Source organism: Mastomys coucha, unplaced genomic scaffold (assembly GCF_008632895.1).
Source record: "Mastomys coucha isolate ucsf_1 unplaced genomic scaffold, UCSF_Mcou_1 pScaffold9, whole genome shotgun sequence".
In the NCBI taxonomy this organism is placed as follows: Eukaryota; Metazoa; Chordata; class Mammalia; order Rodentia; family Muridae; genus Mastomys; species Mastomys coucha.
Window position 1 is genome coordinate 17,005,480 of NW_022196915.1, and position 20,854 is coordinate 17,026,333.

The 20,854-nt window shown below is 39.9% G+C and overlaps 1 protein-coding gene across 1 annotated transcript in view; it reads left to right on the plus strand.

Moving 5' to 3' along the window:
- The window catches only part of Dcp1a (decapping mRNA 1A), a 49,006-nt gene that overhangs the window by 21,633 nt on the left and 6,519 nt on the right, over positions 1–20,854 (plus strand). Inside the window, exons 4-6 of the mRNA XM_031362616.1 lie at positions 5,998–6,064; positions 9,536–9,674; positions 17,088–17,201. Of these exons, the coding sequence (XP_031218476.1) occupies positions 5,998–6,064; positions 9,536–9,674; positions 17,088–17,201 (320 nt within the window). The remainder of the gene's footprint in view (positions 1–5,997; positions 6,065–9,535; positions 9,675–17,087; positions 17,202–20,854) is intronic.

Below are 20,854 nucleotides of genomic sequence, written 5' to 3' on the forward strand. Positions count from 1 at the left end.
AAGACAGGGTTTCTCTGTATAGCCACACTTAACTTTTAATAACACGTTTTTAGGAAAAGAAAGTTTGGGGCTGGAGAGATGGCTCAGCAGTTAAGAGTACTGACTGCTCTTCAAGAGATTGTGACAATTCCCAGCAACCACATGGTGGCTTACAACCATCTGTAACAGATTCTGGTGTGTCTGAAAACAGCTACAGTGTACTCACTCGTATACATTAGATAAATAAAATCCTTAAAAGAAAAAGAAAAGAAAGTTTGAAGCTACCTTAGGGTAAGACCATGTCTGAAAAAAAAATCCATCCCCACCCCCACCTCCACCCATTTCTAGTAATTTACCATTTTCCTGTCATCATTACATTCGTGAGCAAAAGGAAACTTTTCATTGTCAAAAAAAAATAAAATTTAGTGAAGCCTACTTACTACTCAGGAAACAGAGGCAGGGGGATCAGAAGTTTGATGCAAAAACAATGTAAAAAAATTACAAAATACAATTTCTCATGCTTATTGTTTATATTTTCTGAGTTTGTTGACACATGTGTATGCCTTTGAACAGGGCCGCATATATCTCATGCTAACCTCAAGCTCTCTATGGAACTGAAATGGCCTTGCATTTGTAAGCTTCCTGCCTCCGTCAACCAGTCTGGGACTACAGGCATTCATTGTCACTCTTGGTTTTATATAGTGCTTGGGATCAAACCTAGAACTTCTCAAAGACTAGATAGACTAGGCAAGCCAAGCACTCCACCAACTGAGCTATACCTCACAGCCTCTTGAACCCCTCTGAAGCATGGTCTTGCTGGTGTAGTTCAGTCTGGCTCTCACTTCAGCCTCCCAAGTGCTAGGATTAATTATGCATGCTACCATTCCCACTTCATGCTTTCTTTTTAATATGCAGTTTTAACTTAGCTTTTTTTGTTCTTTGTATTTCTCTCTTTAAGAGTAATTGAGGGCTGGAGAGATGGCTCAGCCATTAAAGGCTAGGCTCACAACCAAAAATATAAGAGTAATTGAAGTTCACTACTTTGGGCAGTGGTAATGAACACCTTTAGTCACAACACTCAGGAGGCAAAGGCAAGATGGATCTCTGAGTTTAAGGCCAGCCTGGTCTACAGAGTGAGTTTCAGAATAGTCAAGGCTACACAGAGAAGGTCTGTCACTACTTTTATTGTATTAGAAAGTTTTATGGTACTAGCAAGATGACTCAATGTGAAAAATCACTCACTCACAAACCTAATGGCCCAAGTTGGATCCCTAGAACCCACATGGTAGAAGTAGAGAACCAACTCCTGTTAAGTTGTCCTTTGACCTCTATATGCATGCTTTGACACAGACATAAATGAATATAAATATACACATGTATATAATTTAGTTTTAAGTTACTTTTAATACAATGAGATATAGGTATGAAGTGTGGAGTGGCAAAGCAGGTGCTCTAGGAATGTTCTGGTCCTAAAATTATTTTTCCTCTGGTTTATTAATAAGTCATGTAGTTGTCCTCTTAGACTCCTGTTTCCCAACCACAAAAATGCATAACACAATTTGAACAGTCAGCAAATGATTTGTCTCATATCGATAAACACAACTGTAAAACCTAGAGATGTTACAAAGCAATGGAGAACTCTGAAGGCTAGACAGAGGAAGGTGATGGGATATGTGACAAATGTGCAGGCCAACCCAGCAGGAGGCTGTCTCTCACAGGCTTAACAGGCTGCAAGCCCGCCTAGCAACAGAAGGTAGCCCAAGTGGACTTGGCCTCCCATATATTGCATGGGACTTGTGCCAACAATGCTAAGGCAAGCCAACCAAACCTGGCAAGGATTGGAAGCTCTGCTGATGAGAAGTGACCACTAGGGAGGTACTCTTCCTCCCTCCAGGAAGAAGCCAGGATGGGAATGCCAAGAGAGGTTTATGTCTTCAGTTTGGCCTGGGAGATAGTTTTTTGTTGTTTTTGGTTTTGTTTTTTAATTTAATGATAGTTTTTATTTTAAGAAGCCTCAGAGACCATGGTAAATGTCTGCCTTACTGTGTGGCACTGACTGATAATCTACTAAACTCCTACTCCAAGAAAGTGACTGGCACATGTCTATGAATCCAGCACTTGGGTACAGAGGTAGGAGGATTAGTAGTTCAAGGCCACTCTGGGCTATAAGAGACCTTATCTAAGGTTTAAAAAAATGAAAGATATAAAATCAACTCATAGCATACAAAAGGGAGAAAATTGTAAAGATGAGAATATAAATCAAGTTGGAAAAAGCTTGTTCTATGGAAAAAAACAATACAATTAATGAAATGTTTAACAAAACTAAGGAGTACAGACACAAGTTTAGAGTTGGGCATAGCGCCAAATGCATGTAAGTCCTTGCAAAGGGGGTCCTGAGTTCCAGGTAGCATAGGCTACAAAATGAGGGCCAGTCTCAAAGAACAAAAGCAGATTTGTCTCTGTTAGGGAAAAAAGATATTACAAATCCTGCAACTGTTAAGATATGTGAGATTTTTATGAACTTTATATTCATAAACTTTTGATGACTTAGAAAAAAATGGAGTAACTCCTTAAAGCTCATGAATGACACACTCAAACAGGATAAAATAAACATCATGAATACTGCTGACCCACATTAAAGAAATTTTATTTGTAACTTACAGGTTCCTGAAAAAAACTCAGGCACAGTTTATTTTACTAGAGAACTCAAAAGAATTACTACTAATGTTAGCCTCTTCAGGAGTAGGAAACAAAGAAATACTTCTTAAATGTTTCTCTAAGACCACTATTTCCCTATGTCTTAGTCAGGGTTTCTATTCCTGCACAAACACCATGACCAAGAAGCAAGTTGGGGGGTAAAGGGTTTATTCAACTTACACTTCCGCATTGCTGTTCATCACCAAGAGAAGTCATCACAGGAACTCACACAGGGCAGGAACTTGGAGGCAGGAGCCGATGAAGAGGCCATGAGGGGTGGAGGGTGCTGCTTACTGGCTTTCTTCCCCTGGCTTGCTCAGCTTACTTTCTTATAGAACCCAGGACTATCAGCCCTGAGATGGCACGACCCACAGTGGGCCCTCCCACCCTTGATCACTAATTGAGAAAATGCCTTACAGCTGGATCTCATAGAGACATTCCTCAAGGGAGGCTCCTTTCTCTGTGATAACTCCAGCTTGAGTCAAATTGACACACAAAACCAGTACACCCTAATATCAAAACAAAGATAAAACAAGAAAAATAAAAATTAAAAAAGTCTGTTTTTTATGATCATAGACTCAATAGCCCTTTAATAAATACTAACATACCAAGTGCCTTAATACATTAAAAAATATGCTCAGTCCCCAGGAGTCTCTCTATTCCAAATATGGAAAGTTGACTCTGTTGAAAGTCAGCGAATGGAGACTGCCAGGTCAGTCAAGTCAGTAAGCTAAAGAAGTAAATAGCATATGGATTTTGTTACTGTTTTATTTTTGAGGCTGGGCCTTGCACAGGATAGGCAAGTTCTAGAGTTCAGCAGTGTACCCAGCCCTCATGGTCACAAGACCATTCCACAAATACATTGTCCATTCTTGATAAAACTGCAAATTATCAATAGAAGTGAACAAGTACCTTGGTGAAGCATTCCTACAGAAACTTCCAGCTAATAATTTGTGTGCTTGTGGTAGAGGACTGAATGCTTTTCCTCTGAGATCAAGAACCAGGCATTCTCACCACTGCTGTTGAGACAGACTGTTGATGGTACTGGGACTACTGTGATGAGTCAAAAGGGAAAATACCTATAGGACTCAATCAGCAGATGTCAGTGTACATATACAGCTCTTAGAGCTGACAGAAGAGTTTGGTAAAGTCAGGATATAAGATCAAGACAAAAAAATCAGTTGTAGAGCTGGGGATTGTGTGCACTTAGAGTGCAAGGCTTTTGATGTAGTCCCCTGTATCACAGAAAACACATGAAATTTATTGCATTTTTATGTACTAACAACATGATGGAAACAAAAAACAATGCCATAATCTGTTTGGTGGCACACACTTGCAAAGGAACAAGGATCAAGAGTTTGAGGTCAGCCTGAGCTACATCAGAAGGCTATCTCAAAAATACAACAAAACCTTACTAGATAAATAGATAAATAACTAAAACTTTAGGAAAAAAAAATCTTCCCATACAAGTATTAGGAATTAGGCTTTAACATAAATTTTTACATGAAAAGCTCTAGAAACTGAAACAGTCTTTGTGGTAGTTTGATAGAAAATGGCTACCATAGACTCACTGAAAGTGGTACTTTAGGGGGTCCAGCCTTGCTTGAGTAGATATGGCTTTGTTGGAGGAAGCGTGTTACTGGAGGAGGACTTTGAAGTCTCCGTTGCTCAAGCTGAGGCCAATGGCTTATGGTATCTTTCTGCTGCCTGCCAGTCAAATGTAGAACTCTCAGCTTCTTCTCTAGTACCTGCATGCTGTCATGCCTCCATCATTATCCATGATGATAATGGACTAAACCTCTGAACTGTCCCTAGCTTACAAACCAGCCCCAATTTTTTTTTTTTTAATAAGAGTTGTCTTGGTAATGGTGTCTCTTCCCAGCAATAGAACACTATGACACGGCAACTCTACTCATTTTTAAGGCTTATTTTATAACTTATTCTAATCAAAACATTATAGGAATAGACAAATAAGTGCACATGAAAACATCCAGAAACAGATATATACAAAAAAGCTCCACTGCTATTTACAAAGAGAAAAGCTTCCTGGCTAGAGGAAAGCTGTTGTTTCGAGGAGGGGGCGGGGGGAGGGAAGAAACAAAACAGGCACATTAGATGATGTAGTGGTTAGTGCCTTGTCAGCCTGACAGGATCTAGTGTCACCTACTGGACATGCCCATGAGGAGTTAATCTAAATTAGGTTCATTGGTGTGGAAAGACTTGCTCTAACTTCCAAAGTAACTTCACAGTAGCACACAGCATTCTGCTTCCTGACTGTGGGCATAGTGAGCCCAGCTGCCAGGAGCTCCTGGCTCAGTGATTTACCTCCAGGTGATGGACTGTATCCCTTGTAGTGCATCACAGCACTCAGTAGGCCTTCCTCAGCCATATGCTTTGTTTATTTTCACTTATATCTTCAGTATTTCTGCACACCATATTCTAAAACTGCTGTTATAGCTAATTTACATATTGCCATCTTTTATGATAAAAGTTGTTTATCTTGCAACAATAATTTTTAAGTCTTCAGTTGTGTGAAACGCCATACTAGGAATATGAAAAAGTGGCAAAAGAAGTGTGACAGATGGCAGCAAGTATGAGCAGTTGGTCAGTTGACAGCATGTGGAAACAGTTTTTTCAAAACTTTCTCTAAAAACCTTTTCATTGTAGTTTAATTTTATTCTATTTAAGATATAAGAAACTCATAAATTCTGCTTTTTGCCTAGCCAGTGTACTTGGTTTTCAGTAATCAAGACATTGGTTTTGCTTTACTTTCTTGTCAGCTTAGAATTATCATCCATACTGATTGAACCTTAGTTTAATCAGCAGTCTTTCTTGATACTATGTAAGTAATAGTGCATTTGATATTTAGTGACAGATTATGATGTTTAAAACTCTGCGTGTGGGGGGAGTCTGTGTGTGTCTGTGTTTTGGGTTTTTGGGGTTTTTTTCACTGGGGATGATCCCAGCACCACTGAGTTATATATAGCCCCAGTAGATTTCTTTAGACGGCCTTGCTTAGTTGCCTAGACTGGCCCTGAACTAGCAATCCTCCTGCCTCAGCCTCCTGAGTAGCTGGGATTATAGGTGTATGTTACTGAGCCTCACTTGGTTTTTTGTTATTAACATCTTGAGTGTCTTGCCTGTCCTGACTCTAACAGCTTTGGGGAAAGGCTCTGTGTTTCATTTTATTCCTTTTTTTTTTTTCTCCTTAGAGGGATTACTAATAATTTGAGGGTCCGGTGGTCAATCCTGTATTACATTGTTCATGTATTCATACTTGAAACCTTATGCTTATCTCTTTTTTTTCCTTTGTTTTTCAAGTGTCAATATACAGTATCTGGTTTTATGACAAGAATGACTGTCATCGCATAGCAAAACTCATGGCTGAGTAAGTATTTATATTATTCCATAGATTAATGAGAGGTGAAATATTACTTTAATCCCAGCTTCTCTTCAGTTAATGTATATCATATCTCTCTTAATTTCCTTTTTATTACCAAAAGTTTGACAAAGGTAGATTTTATTTTTCTAAAATTACCTGTAATCAGTTCTACTGGTTCCCTTTTAGTCTGTTTGTGTATACATTAAATTGATGTGTGTGATTGTTACTTACAAATGTAAGAATATTGTTTAATGATTTAATGTCAACAGCATCTTTTTACATTATTAAATTTTCCTTTGTAGCACTTATCCACTGTATCCAGTCCTACAGACAGTTCAGTTTAACAAGTGCAGCTGCCAGATTGCCTGGCAGAGAATATGAGGTACATCGGGACAGAGCCTGTCTGCTATATATAATGATATACTAATCTCTACTAGGATGAGTGGTGCTGTTTGGTAGCTTCATTCAGATCACACATCCTTTAGATGAGCTTGGTTTGAGCACAGACTGGGTTTAACAGTTTCCAGTATATAGTTAGTCTTCCAGAAGATATTTAAGACTCACAATCTTAGCCGGGCAGTGGTGGCGTCTTTAATCCCACCACTTGGGAGGCAGAGGCAGGGGGATTTCTGTGTTCGAGGCCAGCCTGGTCTACAGAGTGAGTTCTTGGACAGCCAAGGCTACACAGAAAAACCCTGTCTCGAAAAACAAAACAAACAAACAAAAAAGACTCACAATCTTGAAATCTAGAAAATAATTTCCATTCATGATCTAAAGGATGGCTTTTTACCCTTGTGCTAGCCTGTAGAAGTTAGCTCTTGAGTGACCATAATGCAGGATTGCCCATCTGAATTCTGGGAGCCCAAGACACTATAGTGCTAGGTGGGTCCTGGGATGATATAAAACTAGAGCAAAATGTGCAGTGGGCAGTCTATTCTGGCATATGTTGGCTTCCTCTTTAGTTTTTGCTTGAATCTGCAATGAACTCTTTACTCTCCTGCCAATTCAGAATTCTGTTACTCTCTTCAAGGTTTGTATCTATGTGGAGGAAAATAGTCTTGATTCTTTTAAGTTTTAGATAGTCATCTTGAAAGTATAATAGTTTACTCAGTAGCCTCAATTCCAGGTATCCTTACACATACAAAGGCCAAGTTATAACCCAGGTCTACTGGCCTATCCTGATTGAATGTTAATCTTGTTGATGTTCTGTCTGTCATCTGCTCTGGCTGTGTGAACTGAGTGTGTTTACCACTAGTTGCACCTTCAGGGCTTTGCTGCCTGTAAGCTGACAGTCAGTCTTACTAGAGAGAGTGTTGGCTTTGTAAAGTTTCACTACTTCTCAACAGCGGTGTTCATTGAGTTTGTGAAGATAAAGATTTGTTCTGCTTACAGTTGTAGGTGTGGTATAGCTAGAGGTAGTGCAGGAGCATGGGCTGACATCTACAAAGGATCTTGCTGTGTTATGGAGTGGAGCACGTCGGACAAGAGGACAAACTTGCTGTCTCTAAGAGTCTGTCAGTGCCATCCTGAGGCACCTGCCTTCTGACCTCCAGCAAGGCATTTATTTGATACTTGCTATTTTATTCTGTTTTGTTTTGAAAGTGGCAGGTGCTCAGAAGACAAGTATTTAAACTTAGGAATGTATCAATAGGTTGATGTTCTTCTGCCAGATTAGAGCACGTGGGCCTGAGTGGAGAATCTGTCTGTGTGAGCCCTGACAACTACTGAGGGAAAATTGTCTTGAAGTGTTTCTGGGGACCTTGGTGGCACTGCAGATACTGACCTTCAGTGGTTATTGGCTGAAGACTGAAGGCCCATCTGAACAGGCTGTACTAATCCCCATAGTAGATATGGAAGTAGAAATGGGAAGCGAAGGAAATTACTGAAAGTGATTACAGATGTCTATAATCCCAGTGCTTAGGTGCTAAGATGAAAGGATTGTGAATTCAAGATCAGCCTGGATGACATAGCACATTTCAACTATATAAGAAGGGAGACCTTGTGTCCCCCAAAAAAGTGCACAGTTGATAATAACTTTTTATATCTGAAGAAAATGCCTCACAAATGCTGCCACTAACTTTGGGATGAATGACCCTGGTCACCAAAGATTGAAGAAAAAGAAGGGGAAAAAAATCTTTCATTATTAGATATCTCTCTGCATATACCTCTGTTCTCTATGTAATTGACAGTATCACCCTACTAAAAATGCTGCTAAAACTTTGCCATCTTATATAATTTTTTTTGTTTTTGTTTTTATTTTTATTTTTTTTTTTATTTTTTGAGAAGGTTTCTCTGTGTATCTCTAGCTGTCTTGGAACTCACTCTGTAGACCAGGCTGTTCTCACTGACACTGGGTGACCTCGCCTTACTACTGTCGCTCACGTCACTCGTGTTATTCAGGTACTTTCAGAATAAGCTTTGTGCTCCTCAATTGTTAGGTTAGCTGCCTGTCATCATTGCGTATCACTTCTCAGCTAATGCAGTTACCAAGTGACACTTGTACCCATAATATCTCATGTCAGGAAGGACCTGTTGTTCATTGCAGTTTGTAACTGAAATCTGAATGCATTTTTTAAAATTAGCTGCATTATTAAAATCTATACAGGAAATAAAATACCCGTGTGGTCCCAGCTTTTAGTTCCTAACATTTACTGAAATTGCTCTATTACTTCAAACCTTTTCTATGGTAAGGAACAAGAATGTTATTTTAAAATGTATGCCTGTAAGAAGAGTTAAAGATCCCCAACCCGTCAATGACTTTCTTAACTTGAGACTTTGCCTAGTAAGATTTAAAGTGAAGAATTAAATAGTGCCAATAAAAATAGAGTATATACCCCTAACCACCCTGTTTGGTCACATATTTAGTGACCTTTTGTCTGTCTGCTTAGAGATTCACCCACATCCATTTGCAAGGCTGGTCACAGTATGCTGTTCAGTCTTCCGTGTCTTAGTGATTGACGTCTGTGTACCACTTAGTTCTACTGAGGTTGAGTTACTTGTAGGAGAAAAGGAGACGTCTGAATGCATTGCCTTTTTGTTTGTTTGTTTGTTTTGTTTTGTTTTGTTTTTGAGACAGAGTTTCTCTGTATAGTCCTGGCTGTCCTGGAACTCACTCTATAGACCAGGCTGGCCTCAAACTCAGAAATCCGCCTGCCTCTGCCTCCCAAATGCTGGGATTAAAAGCATGCACCACCACTGCCCAGCCCTTGAATGCGTTTCTTAATGTACCTACTTCTACTACCTCCAGAAAAAGATTCTGCTTTTTCTTTCTAAAGGTAAGGGACTTTGCTGTTGTGAACAGGATGGTGATGAGGCTAAGTTCTGTGTGTCTGGAATAAGGTAACTGAGGCAGGCTCTTTATCTATTGCAAGGACAGTGTCATGTGACACTCTTAGTTTATCCTTGGAAAGTGGACAAAGGAGCACTTAGGTCCAGTTGTGTAAAGTGACTTGTCTGAAGTCTGTTCTCCTCCTACAGTGTGGTAGAAGAGGAGACACGGCGATCCCAGCAGGCTGCTCGAGATAAACAGAGTCCCAGCCAGGCCAATGGCTGCAGTGACCAGAAGCCCATAGATATCCTGGAGATGCTGAGCAGAGCCAAGGATGAGTATGAGAGGGTAAGTGTTTGGTGCTGACCAGGGAACAGTGAACCCCAGGGGGTGGGGGTGGGCTGCTGGGGTCTTAGACTGGAAAGTTGCTCCATTGTGGGCTGTAGCCACTAGTTTATAAAAGAACAGTCTATGATTTCATATGCATACCTCAGAGCACTTGGTTAGGAGGGAAATGTGAACATGCTTGTTTTGTTCCTATAGCATTATAGAATTATTGTGGGAGAAAATGTTCCTGGAGGGTGGAGTTGGCGCTCAGTGAGTATTTCAGGGAACGTGTCACAGCTCCCCTTTATCCCTGCCATCATGTTCAGGTGCTACATGGCCTTGAGAATTTATATAGGTTTTGTATCCCATAATAGTAAATGGCACATATGTGTGCTATAATTGAGTTTTTCTTTTTCCTGTTTTGGGGGAGAGTGGTTTTGAGAGTATTTTGTTTCTTGACTATTTTGGGGGTTTTGAGACCCAGTGTTTTTGGGTGTTACTGTGTGGTCCTGACTGGTTTGAACTTTTTGTGTAAACCAGGCTAGTCTTGAACTCACAGAACTCCACCTGCCTGTGCCTTGGAGTACTGGGATTAAAGGCATGTGTATCTCTTGAGTTTGCATTGGATCTTATGGTAACTGATAAGATTTCCTCCTAAATGATAATGAAAATGGCAGTTGTGGAACATGAGCTAATTTATTTAGCTTGTATTTACAAATTGTTCACACTGCCAAACAGAATACTTGTTTTCTTTGTTGCTGTGGTAATGGAGTGTGCGGCTTGCTTGCTTGCTGTTTGTTTGTTTGTAGACAGAGTGTCTTGTAGGCCTCAGTGGCCTTGAACCCCTGATTTTCCTGCCTAGGCCTCCTGAGTACTAGGATTACAGACACTCACAACCACCCTCCAAAGCAAGGGACACTTGTTGACAGTGTCTGAAACCTGACTGCTGGGGAACTGTCCTGCCATTTCTCTTACCATCAAACCCTACACTGATTAGAGGAAGCCTCAGCTTCCTGCTGTTTCTGCGGAGATCCAGCTGGCTCCTCCCCTCCCACTGCCTACTCGTTGCTTTCCTTAGTGATCCTTAGTGATCCTTAGTGATCCATAGTGATCCTTAGTGATCTCCACTCTGCAAATCTTCAAGAAGCAGAGTGCAGAAAGGGACTATTGGAAATTATGATTCTGAGCTGGCCATGACTATAGGACATACCTGTGATCTTAACATAGGACACCAGAGCAGGAGTGCTGGCAATTTGAGGGCAGCCTGGGCTACAGAGTGGGACAGTCTCAGAAAAATAAAAATATTTCAATGGGTAAAAAAATCACTTGCCACGTAAGTCTCTGGAACACACAGTGGAAGGACAGGACAGATTTCCAGAAGTTGTCCTCAGACTCCCACATACTCTTCCGTGGCATGTATGAAGCCACACATTATATACACACATACACAACCACAACAAATAGAAATAGAATAATAAAAATTTGAAAAATAAATCCTGTTTCCACTGGGATAGTGGTTGATACCTGTAACCTCGGCACTTAGGAGACAGCCAGAAAGACTTCATAAGACTGCCTCTCCCCTCACCCCTGCCACAAAAAAAAAAAATTAGATGCATGCTTTTTAAACAGTTAACACTAGCTTCTAGACTTTTGAAAGTCTCTGAAAAAGTATTCAGATTGGCTAAAAGAATTCAGTAAATGTTGTGAGATATCTGCTCCCCCACTTCTTCCCTCTCCCCTTTCTCTGCCCTCCTCTCCAGCAGTCTTGGGCCTCTGTGGTATATAGACATAGTGATCTCACATAGCGTCAGCTTCACATACTGCCTTTTAATATCTCAAGAATCTAGAATTCAGGGAACAGAGTTTGGCAAAATTATTCTGGAGCTAAGTTTTCTCTTTAAAAAGCATTCTCACCTTCTAGTGGAGAAATATAATTTAGGGCCCGTGAGAGGTTTCAAGTTGCAACTAAATTCTTCAATGTCTCATAGATAAATAGGAACCGTTTCTATATCTATAGAAATTAAAAATTGGTGGCTGGTAAGAGAATTCAGCAGATCAGATTACTTAAAGAGGATCCGAGGTTACTTTCAGTGCCCCTGTGGTGACTTGCACTGTTAGTAACACCAGTTCTGGGGACTATAGCTCCCTCTTCTAACCTCTGGGCACCAGGAGTACACACAGAGTGCATACATACGTACAGTCAAAATATTCAGATACATACAAACAAATCTGGGGGCAAGGGCAGAGTGAGGGGTGGAAAGATGACTCAGCAGTTAAGAGCACTGTTGCTCATGCAGAGGACCCAGGTTCAATTCCCAGCTCCTACCTAGTGGTTCACAGCCATCCTTAATATCAATTCCAGAGTATCTGGTCACCTCTTCTGACGTCCATGGTCACCAGGTATGCACACGGTGTACGTATATACATGCAGACAAAATGGTCATGTAAAAGAAATCTAAAAAAAAATGTATTTCAGCCGGGCAGTGGTGGTGCATGCCTTTAGTCCTAGCACTTGGCAGAGGCTGGCAGATTTCTAAGTTCAAGGACAGCCAGGGCTACACAGAGAAACCCTGTCTCGAAAAAACAAACAAACAACAACAAAATATGTATATATTTCTAAAGAAACCAAATGTTGGAAAAGCAGTCATCTATAATCATAATTTTAAAAATCAAATAAAAATAAAAATCAAGGGTTTTATTTTGTTGTGTTTGGTTTGGTTTAAAGGCTGATTCCATAGATCCCTTCTCAAAAATACCTTGTGCTATTTCTCATTGCCTCTCTATGTTCACTGGGTACCAATGGACACTACCCTGCATGATTTGATCATAGTGCCCATGAGACAGGAACTAGATACTGCTCAGTGGCACTGGTTCTGCAAGGAGTGGCCTTGGCTTCTCTGTCTGAGAAGCAAAAAATACAAAAGGAAAGAAAACTTCTTTTTTCTTCTAACACTTTCTTCCATGTGTGAGCATATTATCTACCCCTGTATCAGCCCTTAGACCCTAGATCTCTAGTGTCAAGTGGGCAGTCGAAAAAAATCTCATAAGGTTTCTGTTTTCAATTACTGCAAAAGCAGTTAGTTCAGACAGCATCTTCTATTGTAAAGAACATTCTAGAGTATATAAAATGTTATTCAAGGTTGGATTCAGATGAAATGTTTGAAGATCTATTAAATCTCTAACATTTTGTTTATAGGCTTTCTTTTTGTCTTTAAAAACTATAAGCAAGGCTTCTTTATAAACACAAGTTTGCTTTCTGCCTTGTCTGCCTGTTTACCATATGAAGCTGGTATTGGAAGCAACTCTAGCCTACATCTTAGTGTTTGGGAGGACCTCCCCAGCAGCACAGATAACCCCTCTGTTTCTTTTTAGACCTGGGAAACTGCCAGCCAGGGGAAGGGAGGGTAAGCAAGGCCTCAGGTTTAATATTAATTCTAGATCCTCCCTGCTCAGTTTATATAAAATAGTCATCCACCCCTTCTCTATCCCTCCCTCCCTCTCTGCCTTGCCCCTCCCCTCTTCTTCCCTTCCCTCTCTCCTGTCTCCTCCCTTCTTTTTTGTAGTCTCACTCTAACCCATGCTGGCCTCAGACAAATGATCCTCCTGGCTCAGCCTCCTGACTACTGAAATTATGGGCGTACACTGCCATACCCAGTACAGATGTTTTTCAAAAGACTGTTTGAAACTTAAAACTTTGTAAGCATTTTCTCTCTACAATCCCTGTAGTTTAATTTTACCAACTTTTATATTTCATGTAATGAAAGATAGCCAAAGCCACGGACCTTTCCAGCTAGCCCAGTTCACATTGTTTTTAGCCACAAAACAAACTCCTGCATTTTGAACAGTATTTTTAATTGTTCTTCAAAATGTAGGAATATCATTATTTTTCCTTGGCAAACAGTGTATAATGCTATAGAAATTTTTATGTTCAATGATTAATAAACAAAAAGAAGAAAATACAGAAATTCTGTTAGCTAGAAATAATTGTGGATAATACTTCATTAAGTGTCTTTCCAAAACTGTCCAAATGTGTATGGTCGTTTGTGTGTGTTAATTTTATTAGCTGTCCGTTTGTAATAGGTTCTTTACTACAGATAGGCATTTATATTGGCAATAACTTTTCATCTTACAGGAAGTGCTTGTGAGATTTCAGTTGATTAAACAGACCCAGGGTTTCACTATGGTAGTCCTGAGTGACCTGGGACTCACTTTATGAACCAGGATGGCCTCAAACTTGCATGCCCAGTTACATAAATAATACCCTAGATTTCTCTTAATTCTTTTTCTTAATATCTCAGCACTACAGTCCTGGAGCTAAATCATATATCATTCTAATCTCCTAAGATTAATTACTTCAAATGGAATTAGTAGATGAAAGATTTTTACTTAGGCTAGCTTTCAGACAGGTTATAGAGCCAAGGATGACCTTGAACTTTGCCTCTATTTCCCAGGTGCTATAATTATAGGCTTATACCACCGTGCCCAGTTTATATAATTCTAGGGATTAGACCTCCTTAAAGATTTTACTAAATATTATAAAAATTGCCCTCTGAATTTGTATGTGATTATATATATCTCCTAATCTTATGGCTGACTGCCATCATTAACACACAGAAGATAAACCTTCAGCAAAGGCCCTATACAAGTACCAAAACTCCCCGAATACTTCAGAACTGTTAGTAAGGTGCCCACAGTCGCAAAGCTTGTCTCACAAGTTCTATTTAAGGATTAGGGTGCGGTAACTCAAGAGCCACTTGGGCCATAGTAGAACTGAGACCTGTCACTGCCTTTCCCCAAGTAAAACGGTTATTGGAATACAGCCCCAGCCTGCGGTCACCAGGTGACCTGCTAAGTCCACGTCCTCTGCCTCATCTGATGAATGACATTTTGGGACTTTCCCTCGCTTAGGGAAACTCCCAGTTTTAATATATCTGAGCATTGTACCTTCTGCTTTAAGAGCTTCTTAGAAACAATGTTGTGTTTCTCTAATATTCAGTGCCAATCATTCCCTATAGCTGGTACATAGTGATTGATGATGACCCTGTTCAAAGAGCTTTAGTTACATAATGAGTTTGCCAATCTGAAGGGATCCTGTCCTTTAAAACAAAACAAAATTTGATGTTCTGAAAATAATATTAGAGTCCCTATTCCTGTGTTGAGCATGTTTCTGGACAGTATGAAGTTTAAAAAATTACTCTTGAGAGAGGTTGTGGGATGGGGGGCTTGTGGAGGGGTAACCAGGCAGTGGGATATCATTCCAGATGTAAATGAATAGAATGGTCAATTAAAAAAAAATTTTTTTTAAAGAAATTTTAAAGAAAGAAAATTACTTTTATTTTTCTTGTTGAAATTGTTCTTTCTCTACATTGAAGATTGGAGAAGTTTCTTGTTTTGTTCTTGTTCATTTTTGTTGTTTCAATAAACTTAAAGAAATCTGCAGCAAGTATTTCAAGTGTAACTTGGGTTCCCAGAGTGCCATAATTGCATGTCTATCTAGTGATCATGTAAGGGTTCTTGTATTTGTTACATTGTTATTTATTTTGCAGTATTGGGATTTGAACCCAGTACCTTGGGCATGCTTGACAAGCTTCTACTAGATACCCAACCAAGGTTTCTTTTTATTAATAAAACTATTTTTACTTGCAGCATCACTTTTAGCAAGTTTGAATTTAAATGGTATTGAAATGATTGGATGTCCGTATGTAAACATATACACACAAAGTGAACCTTAAGCAAACTGTGGCATCTTATGCAAATTCGGCTAAAACTGGCTCATAAATCTACATGTAAACATTACACTATTTAGCCAAGTACTGGAAAGATCATTCAGCCAGTGAAGTGATTGTTGCATAGCATAAGTCCAAGCTTCATTCGCAGTACCCATGTTTTTGGGTTCAGGGCAGTGCTGGGGCAGCAGAGACTAGAGGATCTCTGGGACTTGGTGGACAGTCAGGATAGCAGAATCCATGAACTCCAGGTTCAGAAAGACAACCTGCCTCAAAGAATGATTGAGGGCATCCTACATCAATCACTGGCCGCACCATGCACATATTTGCACACAGAACCCAACATCTGAATACACACACACACACACACACCTACAACTGAGTCAGATGCGGTTGTCACACCTGTAATCATAGGACTTGGGAGACTGAGGCAAAATCATAAATTCAAAGTCAGCCTGGAATACATAGCAAGACTGTCTCAAAAAAAAAAAAAAACCTTTTAAAAGAAAAATATATTTACCACTGTATTCTGATTTATCTTTGCTAGGTTTCTGCTCTAGTGAAATGAAAGTTTTGTCTCTACAAAAGTTGTTGAAGTATCTGTGTTCATAATCAAATACTGAACATAGGGCTGAGGAGATGACTCAGTTTGTAAGAGCTTGCTGTGCAAGCACGAGGACCAAAGGTTGATTCCCATCACCCATATAAAAGCATCGCTGTGTTGCCCTGTACCCCCTGCTAGAAGGGATGAAGAGTGAAGAACAGGACTAAGGATTTGTTGGCCAGGGTTCATTGTGAGACCCTGTCTCAGGGGAGTTACCTAGCTTCCTTCCACACAAGTGCTCACCCTTACATACACATAGAATTACTGCACATAGACATAGTTCTTAAGAATGAAAATGTGCTAGAGAGATGGCTCAGTGGTTAAGAGCCCTGCTGCTGTTCCAGAAGACACTGTTCAGTTCCCAGTACCCACATTTACAACATCTCTAGCTCCAGGAGATCCAATACACCATTCTGACCTCCTCAGGGACCAGGCACACTCATGGTACACATATATACATACATGCAGGCAAAACCCTCTTACACATAAAATAAAAATCTTTAAAAATGGAAACAATACAAATGTTATATACTCCGCAATTAACAAGGAATGGGCTATTGATACTCTAGTTTGCATGAATCTTCAAGGCTTTATGCCAAGTGACAGAAGCCATTACCATGGTTATATTCTATTCCATGTTAGCATTTTTGAAAAGACAGAACCATGACAAAACAAGCCACTGGTTTCTTGGACTGTTCAGAGGCCATGACCTTAGTGAGCCAACATGGGAGCACTTTTGCAGTGTGCCAGTGCTTTGCACCCCAACTGTTGTGGTGGGCATGGTCAAGGTAGATGCCTCTCCCAACAGTTAAAGACAGTCTATGTGACTTAAGTCATGGGAAAATCTGGTAGAATCACAATATCTTCCCTTAAAATGAGTGATTAAAGCAATAACGGTTGGGACTACCATGCATAGAAATAGATACTTCACTTTATAGAAATTTTACTATAGAAGTTAAGATGAAAATTGATAGAAACAGTTTTAGAAGAATTTTTTGTGTATTTTTTTAATTAAAGTATTTTCCATAGCTTCAAATGTGAACCAGACTTTAGACAGCAGTCCTTTTTCAGATGATAGACTTTTTCTTTTAATTCTTTTCCAAGAATCAGATGGGCGGCTCAAATATCTCCAGTCCTGGGCTACAGCCAAGCACTCAGCTCTCTAATCTGGGCAGCACGGAGACTCTAGAAGAGACACCCTCTGGGTCACAAGATAAGGTTTGTATAGTTAAAGCCTTAGCTTTGTCAAAATAGTAGAACAGCACCGTCTCATAAGGATTTGAACCACTGTGCAAGCTTGTTTTATCACTCGTCTGTCAGATCATGTGTGTGCCGTCATAATGACATATACCCAGCTCATTTCCCAGGCCCATAAAACTCTCATGTGGACTATGCAGCTGCCTCTTTTCTGGTCCCCTAGCTTTTGCTCTTGATACTGCCTTCTCTGTGCTCAGCCAGGCCAGCAGAATGATCTTGGTGAACATCCACCCTCTGCTCTCCTATAGTGTCCTATCTCACTCACAGTAATGGTCCATAGACTATGCCCTGCTTGTGGCCCACTCCTCTCCCTGAGCCATCAACTCCTAACATCTGCCTGACTCACTTAGCGCCTGCTCAACCAGAACTGTGACCAGGTGGTTTCCCTTGGCTCTCAGTACTTTTCTCCTGTGACTGTGTCCGTTTTCCACTTCTGATCTCTCACAGCTTCTTTGGGCCCGCTGTCACCCCTCTGCCTCCTGTCCTCTGCTTTACTTATTTTCTTACTGACTTTTGTTAGCTGACGACATAGTTTGGTTTTGTTGTACCCACTGTCCCATGCTAAAGGGGCCTGCAGTTCCATTTGCTTGGGGTGTTTTGGTTTTGGTTTTGGTTTTGAGACAGGGTCTCACAATGTAGTCCTTGCTGTCCTGAAACTAGCTTGTGTAGACCAGGCTGATCCCTACTTCTCAGTGCTGGCACCCTCCCAAGACTGGCAGTTTTTTCTGCGTGTTCAAGGCTATGTCTTGGGGTTATTATTGTTGTTGTTGTTGTTGTTGTTGTTGGTTTGTTTTTTGAGACAGGGTTTCTCTGTATAGGACTAGCTGCCCTAGAACTTACTTTGTATCAATACTGTGTCTTTAGCACCTAGAATTATAAATATTTATTGAATTGATTCATTCTCTTTATAATTGGTGGTCTATCTGATAAGACAAAAAATACATTAAACTTCTGTTGATTATATTTTTGTACAGTGGTAAGTAGTTCAGAAAGAGCCAGATGTGGTAGTGCACACCTGTAATACCAGCACCTCAGAGAAAGGACAGTCATCTACTATACTGTTTGAGGCCAGTCTGCTGTATTGTATAACTTTTTCCAGACTACTTTGGATAACAAAAGCAGATTCTATCCCATAATAATAGTATACATATACATATAATACAGAAAGATTCTGTGTACTCATTCCTATTTCCTATTGAGAACATCTTGTAAAGTGTGCCATACTTGTCATATCCAGGATGTTGACAAGAGCCACACACCATCATGCTCATAGTTCTCTGTTGTACTTGTACGTGTGTTTGTGTGTGTGTGTGTGTGTGTGTGTGTGTGTGTATGCACACATGTGCATGTGCACTCCATCTGTAGTTCTGTCCTGAGGATGGTACATGCCTATAATCCCAGCTCTTGGGAGGTAGAGAGAGGATGATCAGAAGTTCAAGGTTGACCCTACATTATACAGGGAGTTTGAGGCCAGCCTGGATTATTATATGAGACACTGTCTCATAATAAATGAAAAACAAGTGTGGAGAGGTAAGGGCGACTTACTGGTACATTATATACACGGTTGTGATATAACAACCTTGTTAACATGTATATTGCACTCTAATAAAGACAACTTTAGATACTCATAGATACTTAATTCATAATAACCACAAAAAACTGCATATAACCCAAATGTCCTTTAATAGGGGAATGTTTCAAAATGGTTAGACTAAATTATATAGGTTGAACATTCCTAATCTAAAAACCACTATGCCCAGCTCTACAAGTTTGTTTGCTTTAGCATGCAGGTGCATATGGCAGGCAGGACTCCTCAAGTGCCTTTCCTTACACGTTACCATTTTATTTTATTTCATTTCATTTCATTTTTTAGCAGACTTTCTCATTAGCCCGCAGCTTGCATGGCTAGCTAGGCTGGCCAATAAGTCCCTGTTATCATTCCATCCCTACTAGCCCAATGCTGGGATTACAAGTATGCGAATGAGTAGGAAAGCAACTCATTTGAAGACTATGTAGGCTACATTGCAAGACTCTGTCTCAAAAACACAAAGTAAAATAAAATTGCATCTTTTTTCAGGTAAAACCAAGGAATTACAAAGCATTGAGATTTGGATGTTGTGAAAAGACTATGTGATTGTCTAAAGTAATGATAGCAAATCCTTAATCTGCCCTTACACGGAGAGAGTTACTCTATTTATTTAGTGATGCTGCCATCTAGTGCTGAGTAGCAAATCATGCTGCCAGGCCTCAGTATTAAATTCCATTTCGTAGGGGCCACAGAGATGGTTCAGTCAGTACTGTGCTTGTCGAGCAAGCATAAGGGCCCGAGTTTGGATCCCTAGCAGCACATAAAAAGCTGGGCTCGCTGGCATTCATTTCTTACTCCAGCACTAGGAAGGCAGATCACCAGTTTGTTGGCCAGTCAGTGTAGCTGAATAGATGAGTTCTGGTTCATTGAGAGACCTTGCCTCTCCACAGCAAAGAGTGATTGAGGAAGATATCTGATATTGACCCCTGACCTCCACATACATGCACATGCACCTACATACACACTTGTGTATATCCACATGAACTTATATGTACACCACAAACACAACACACAAAAATATACTTCACTCTCATAATTCACCTATTAACTTTTCTTAGTAATCTTTCCCCGGTGTGTTTTCTTTTGTTTTTTATTAGATTTAATTGTTCCTACTCTCTAACTCTCCAAGAAGTATGGCTTCTTACCTGAAGTTTCTGCAGAATAGTAGCTGTAACACTTTGTTTTTCAAAATAAATATATCTAAATATTGATATGCATGTGTGACAGTGTGTTCCTTATGACTCACACTAGCTTGCACTGATGAATATACTGTTTTCCAGTACTTTCCTTTGGTTTTGTTTAAGTTGGACTGAATTGCATTAGGTTCTTGAGGATAGTCTCATTTGATAGAGAGTAAGGAGCTCAGTAGGTAACTGAAGGTGACTTTGAACTTCTGATCCTCCAACACCGTCTCCTAAGCTCTGGTTCTTGCTCTGCTCACAGTTTAGCGAGGGTTGAGATTTGTTTCATTTCGTTTTTGTTTTCTGGGGGGTGGGTGAGGAGAGGGATAGGAATATTGGTTGGTTGGTTGTCTAGTTTGGAAACATACTTTGTTGCCTGGGATTACCTTAAATTCAGACTAATCCTCCTGCCTCAGCCTCCCTATTCTGGGATTATAGGCATGAACTACCACATGCAAGTTTTAGTTCATTTTTTGTCATAGAATCTTTAACTGTTTTGTTTTAGCATAAAGAATTTGTTTTAAACTATTGGGCATTCAGCAATCAGGAAGCTGAGCCAGATTTGTTGAAACCTCAAGACCAGTCTAGCTTCATAGTAGAGCTGTGAAATAATTGTCAAAATTACATTTGTGATTTTATATATATTTTTTATGTTTATAGTTATGTAAATTTTCCAATTAATACTTGAGAATTGAACTTTGGTATCTTTTATTTAGATAGTAGGATCTGGAGAATGTAAAAATATGAGAAAATTGAACCTTGTGAATTACTACTATTGTTTGTTACTTCTGTAATTTATAGAAATTTTGATGTAGATTCACTGTGTAGGAGGATCTCTCTGAGTT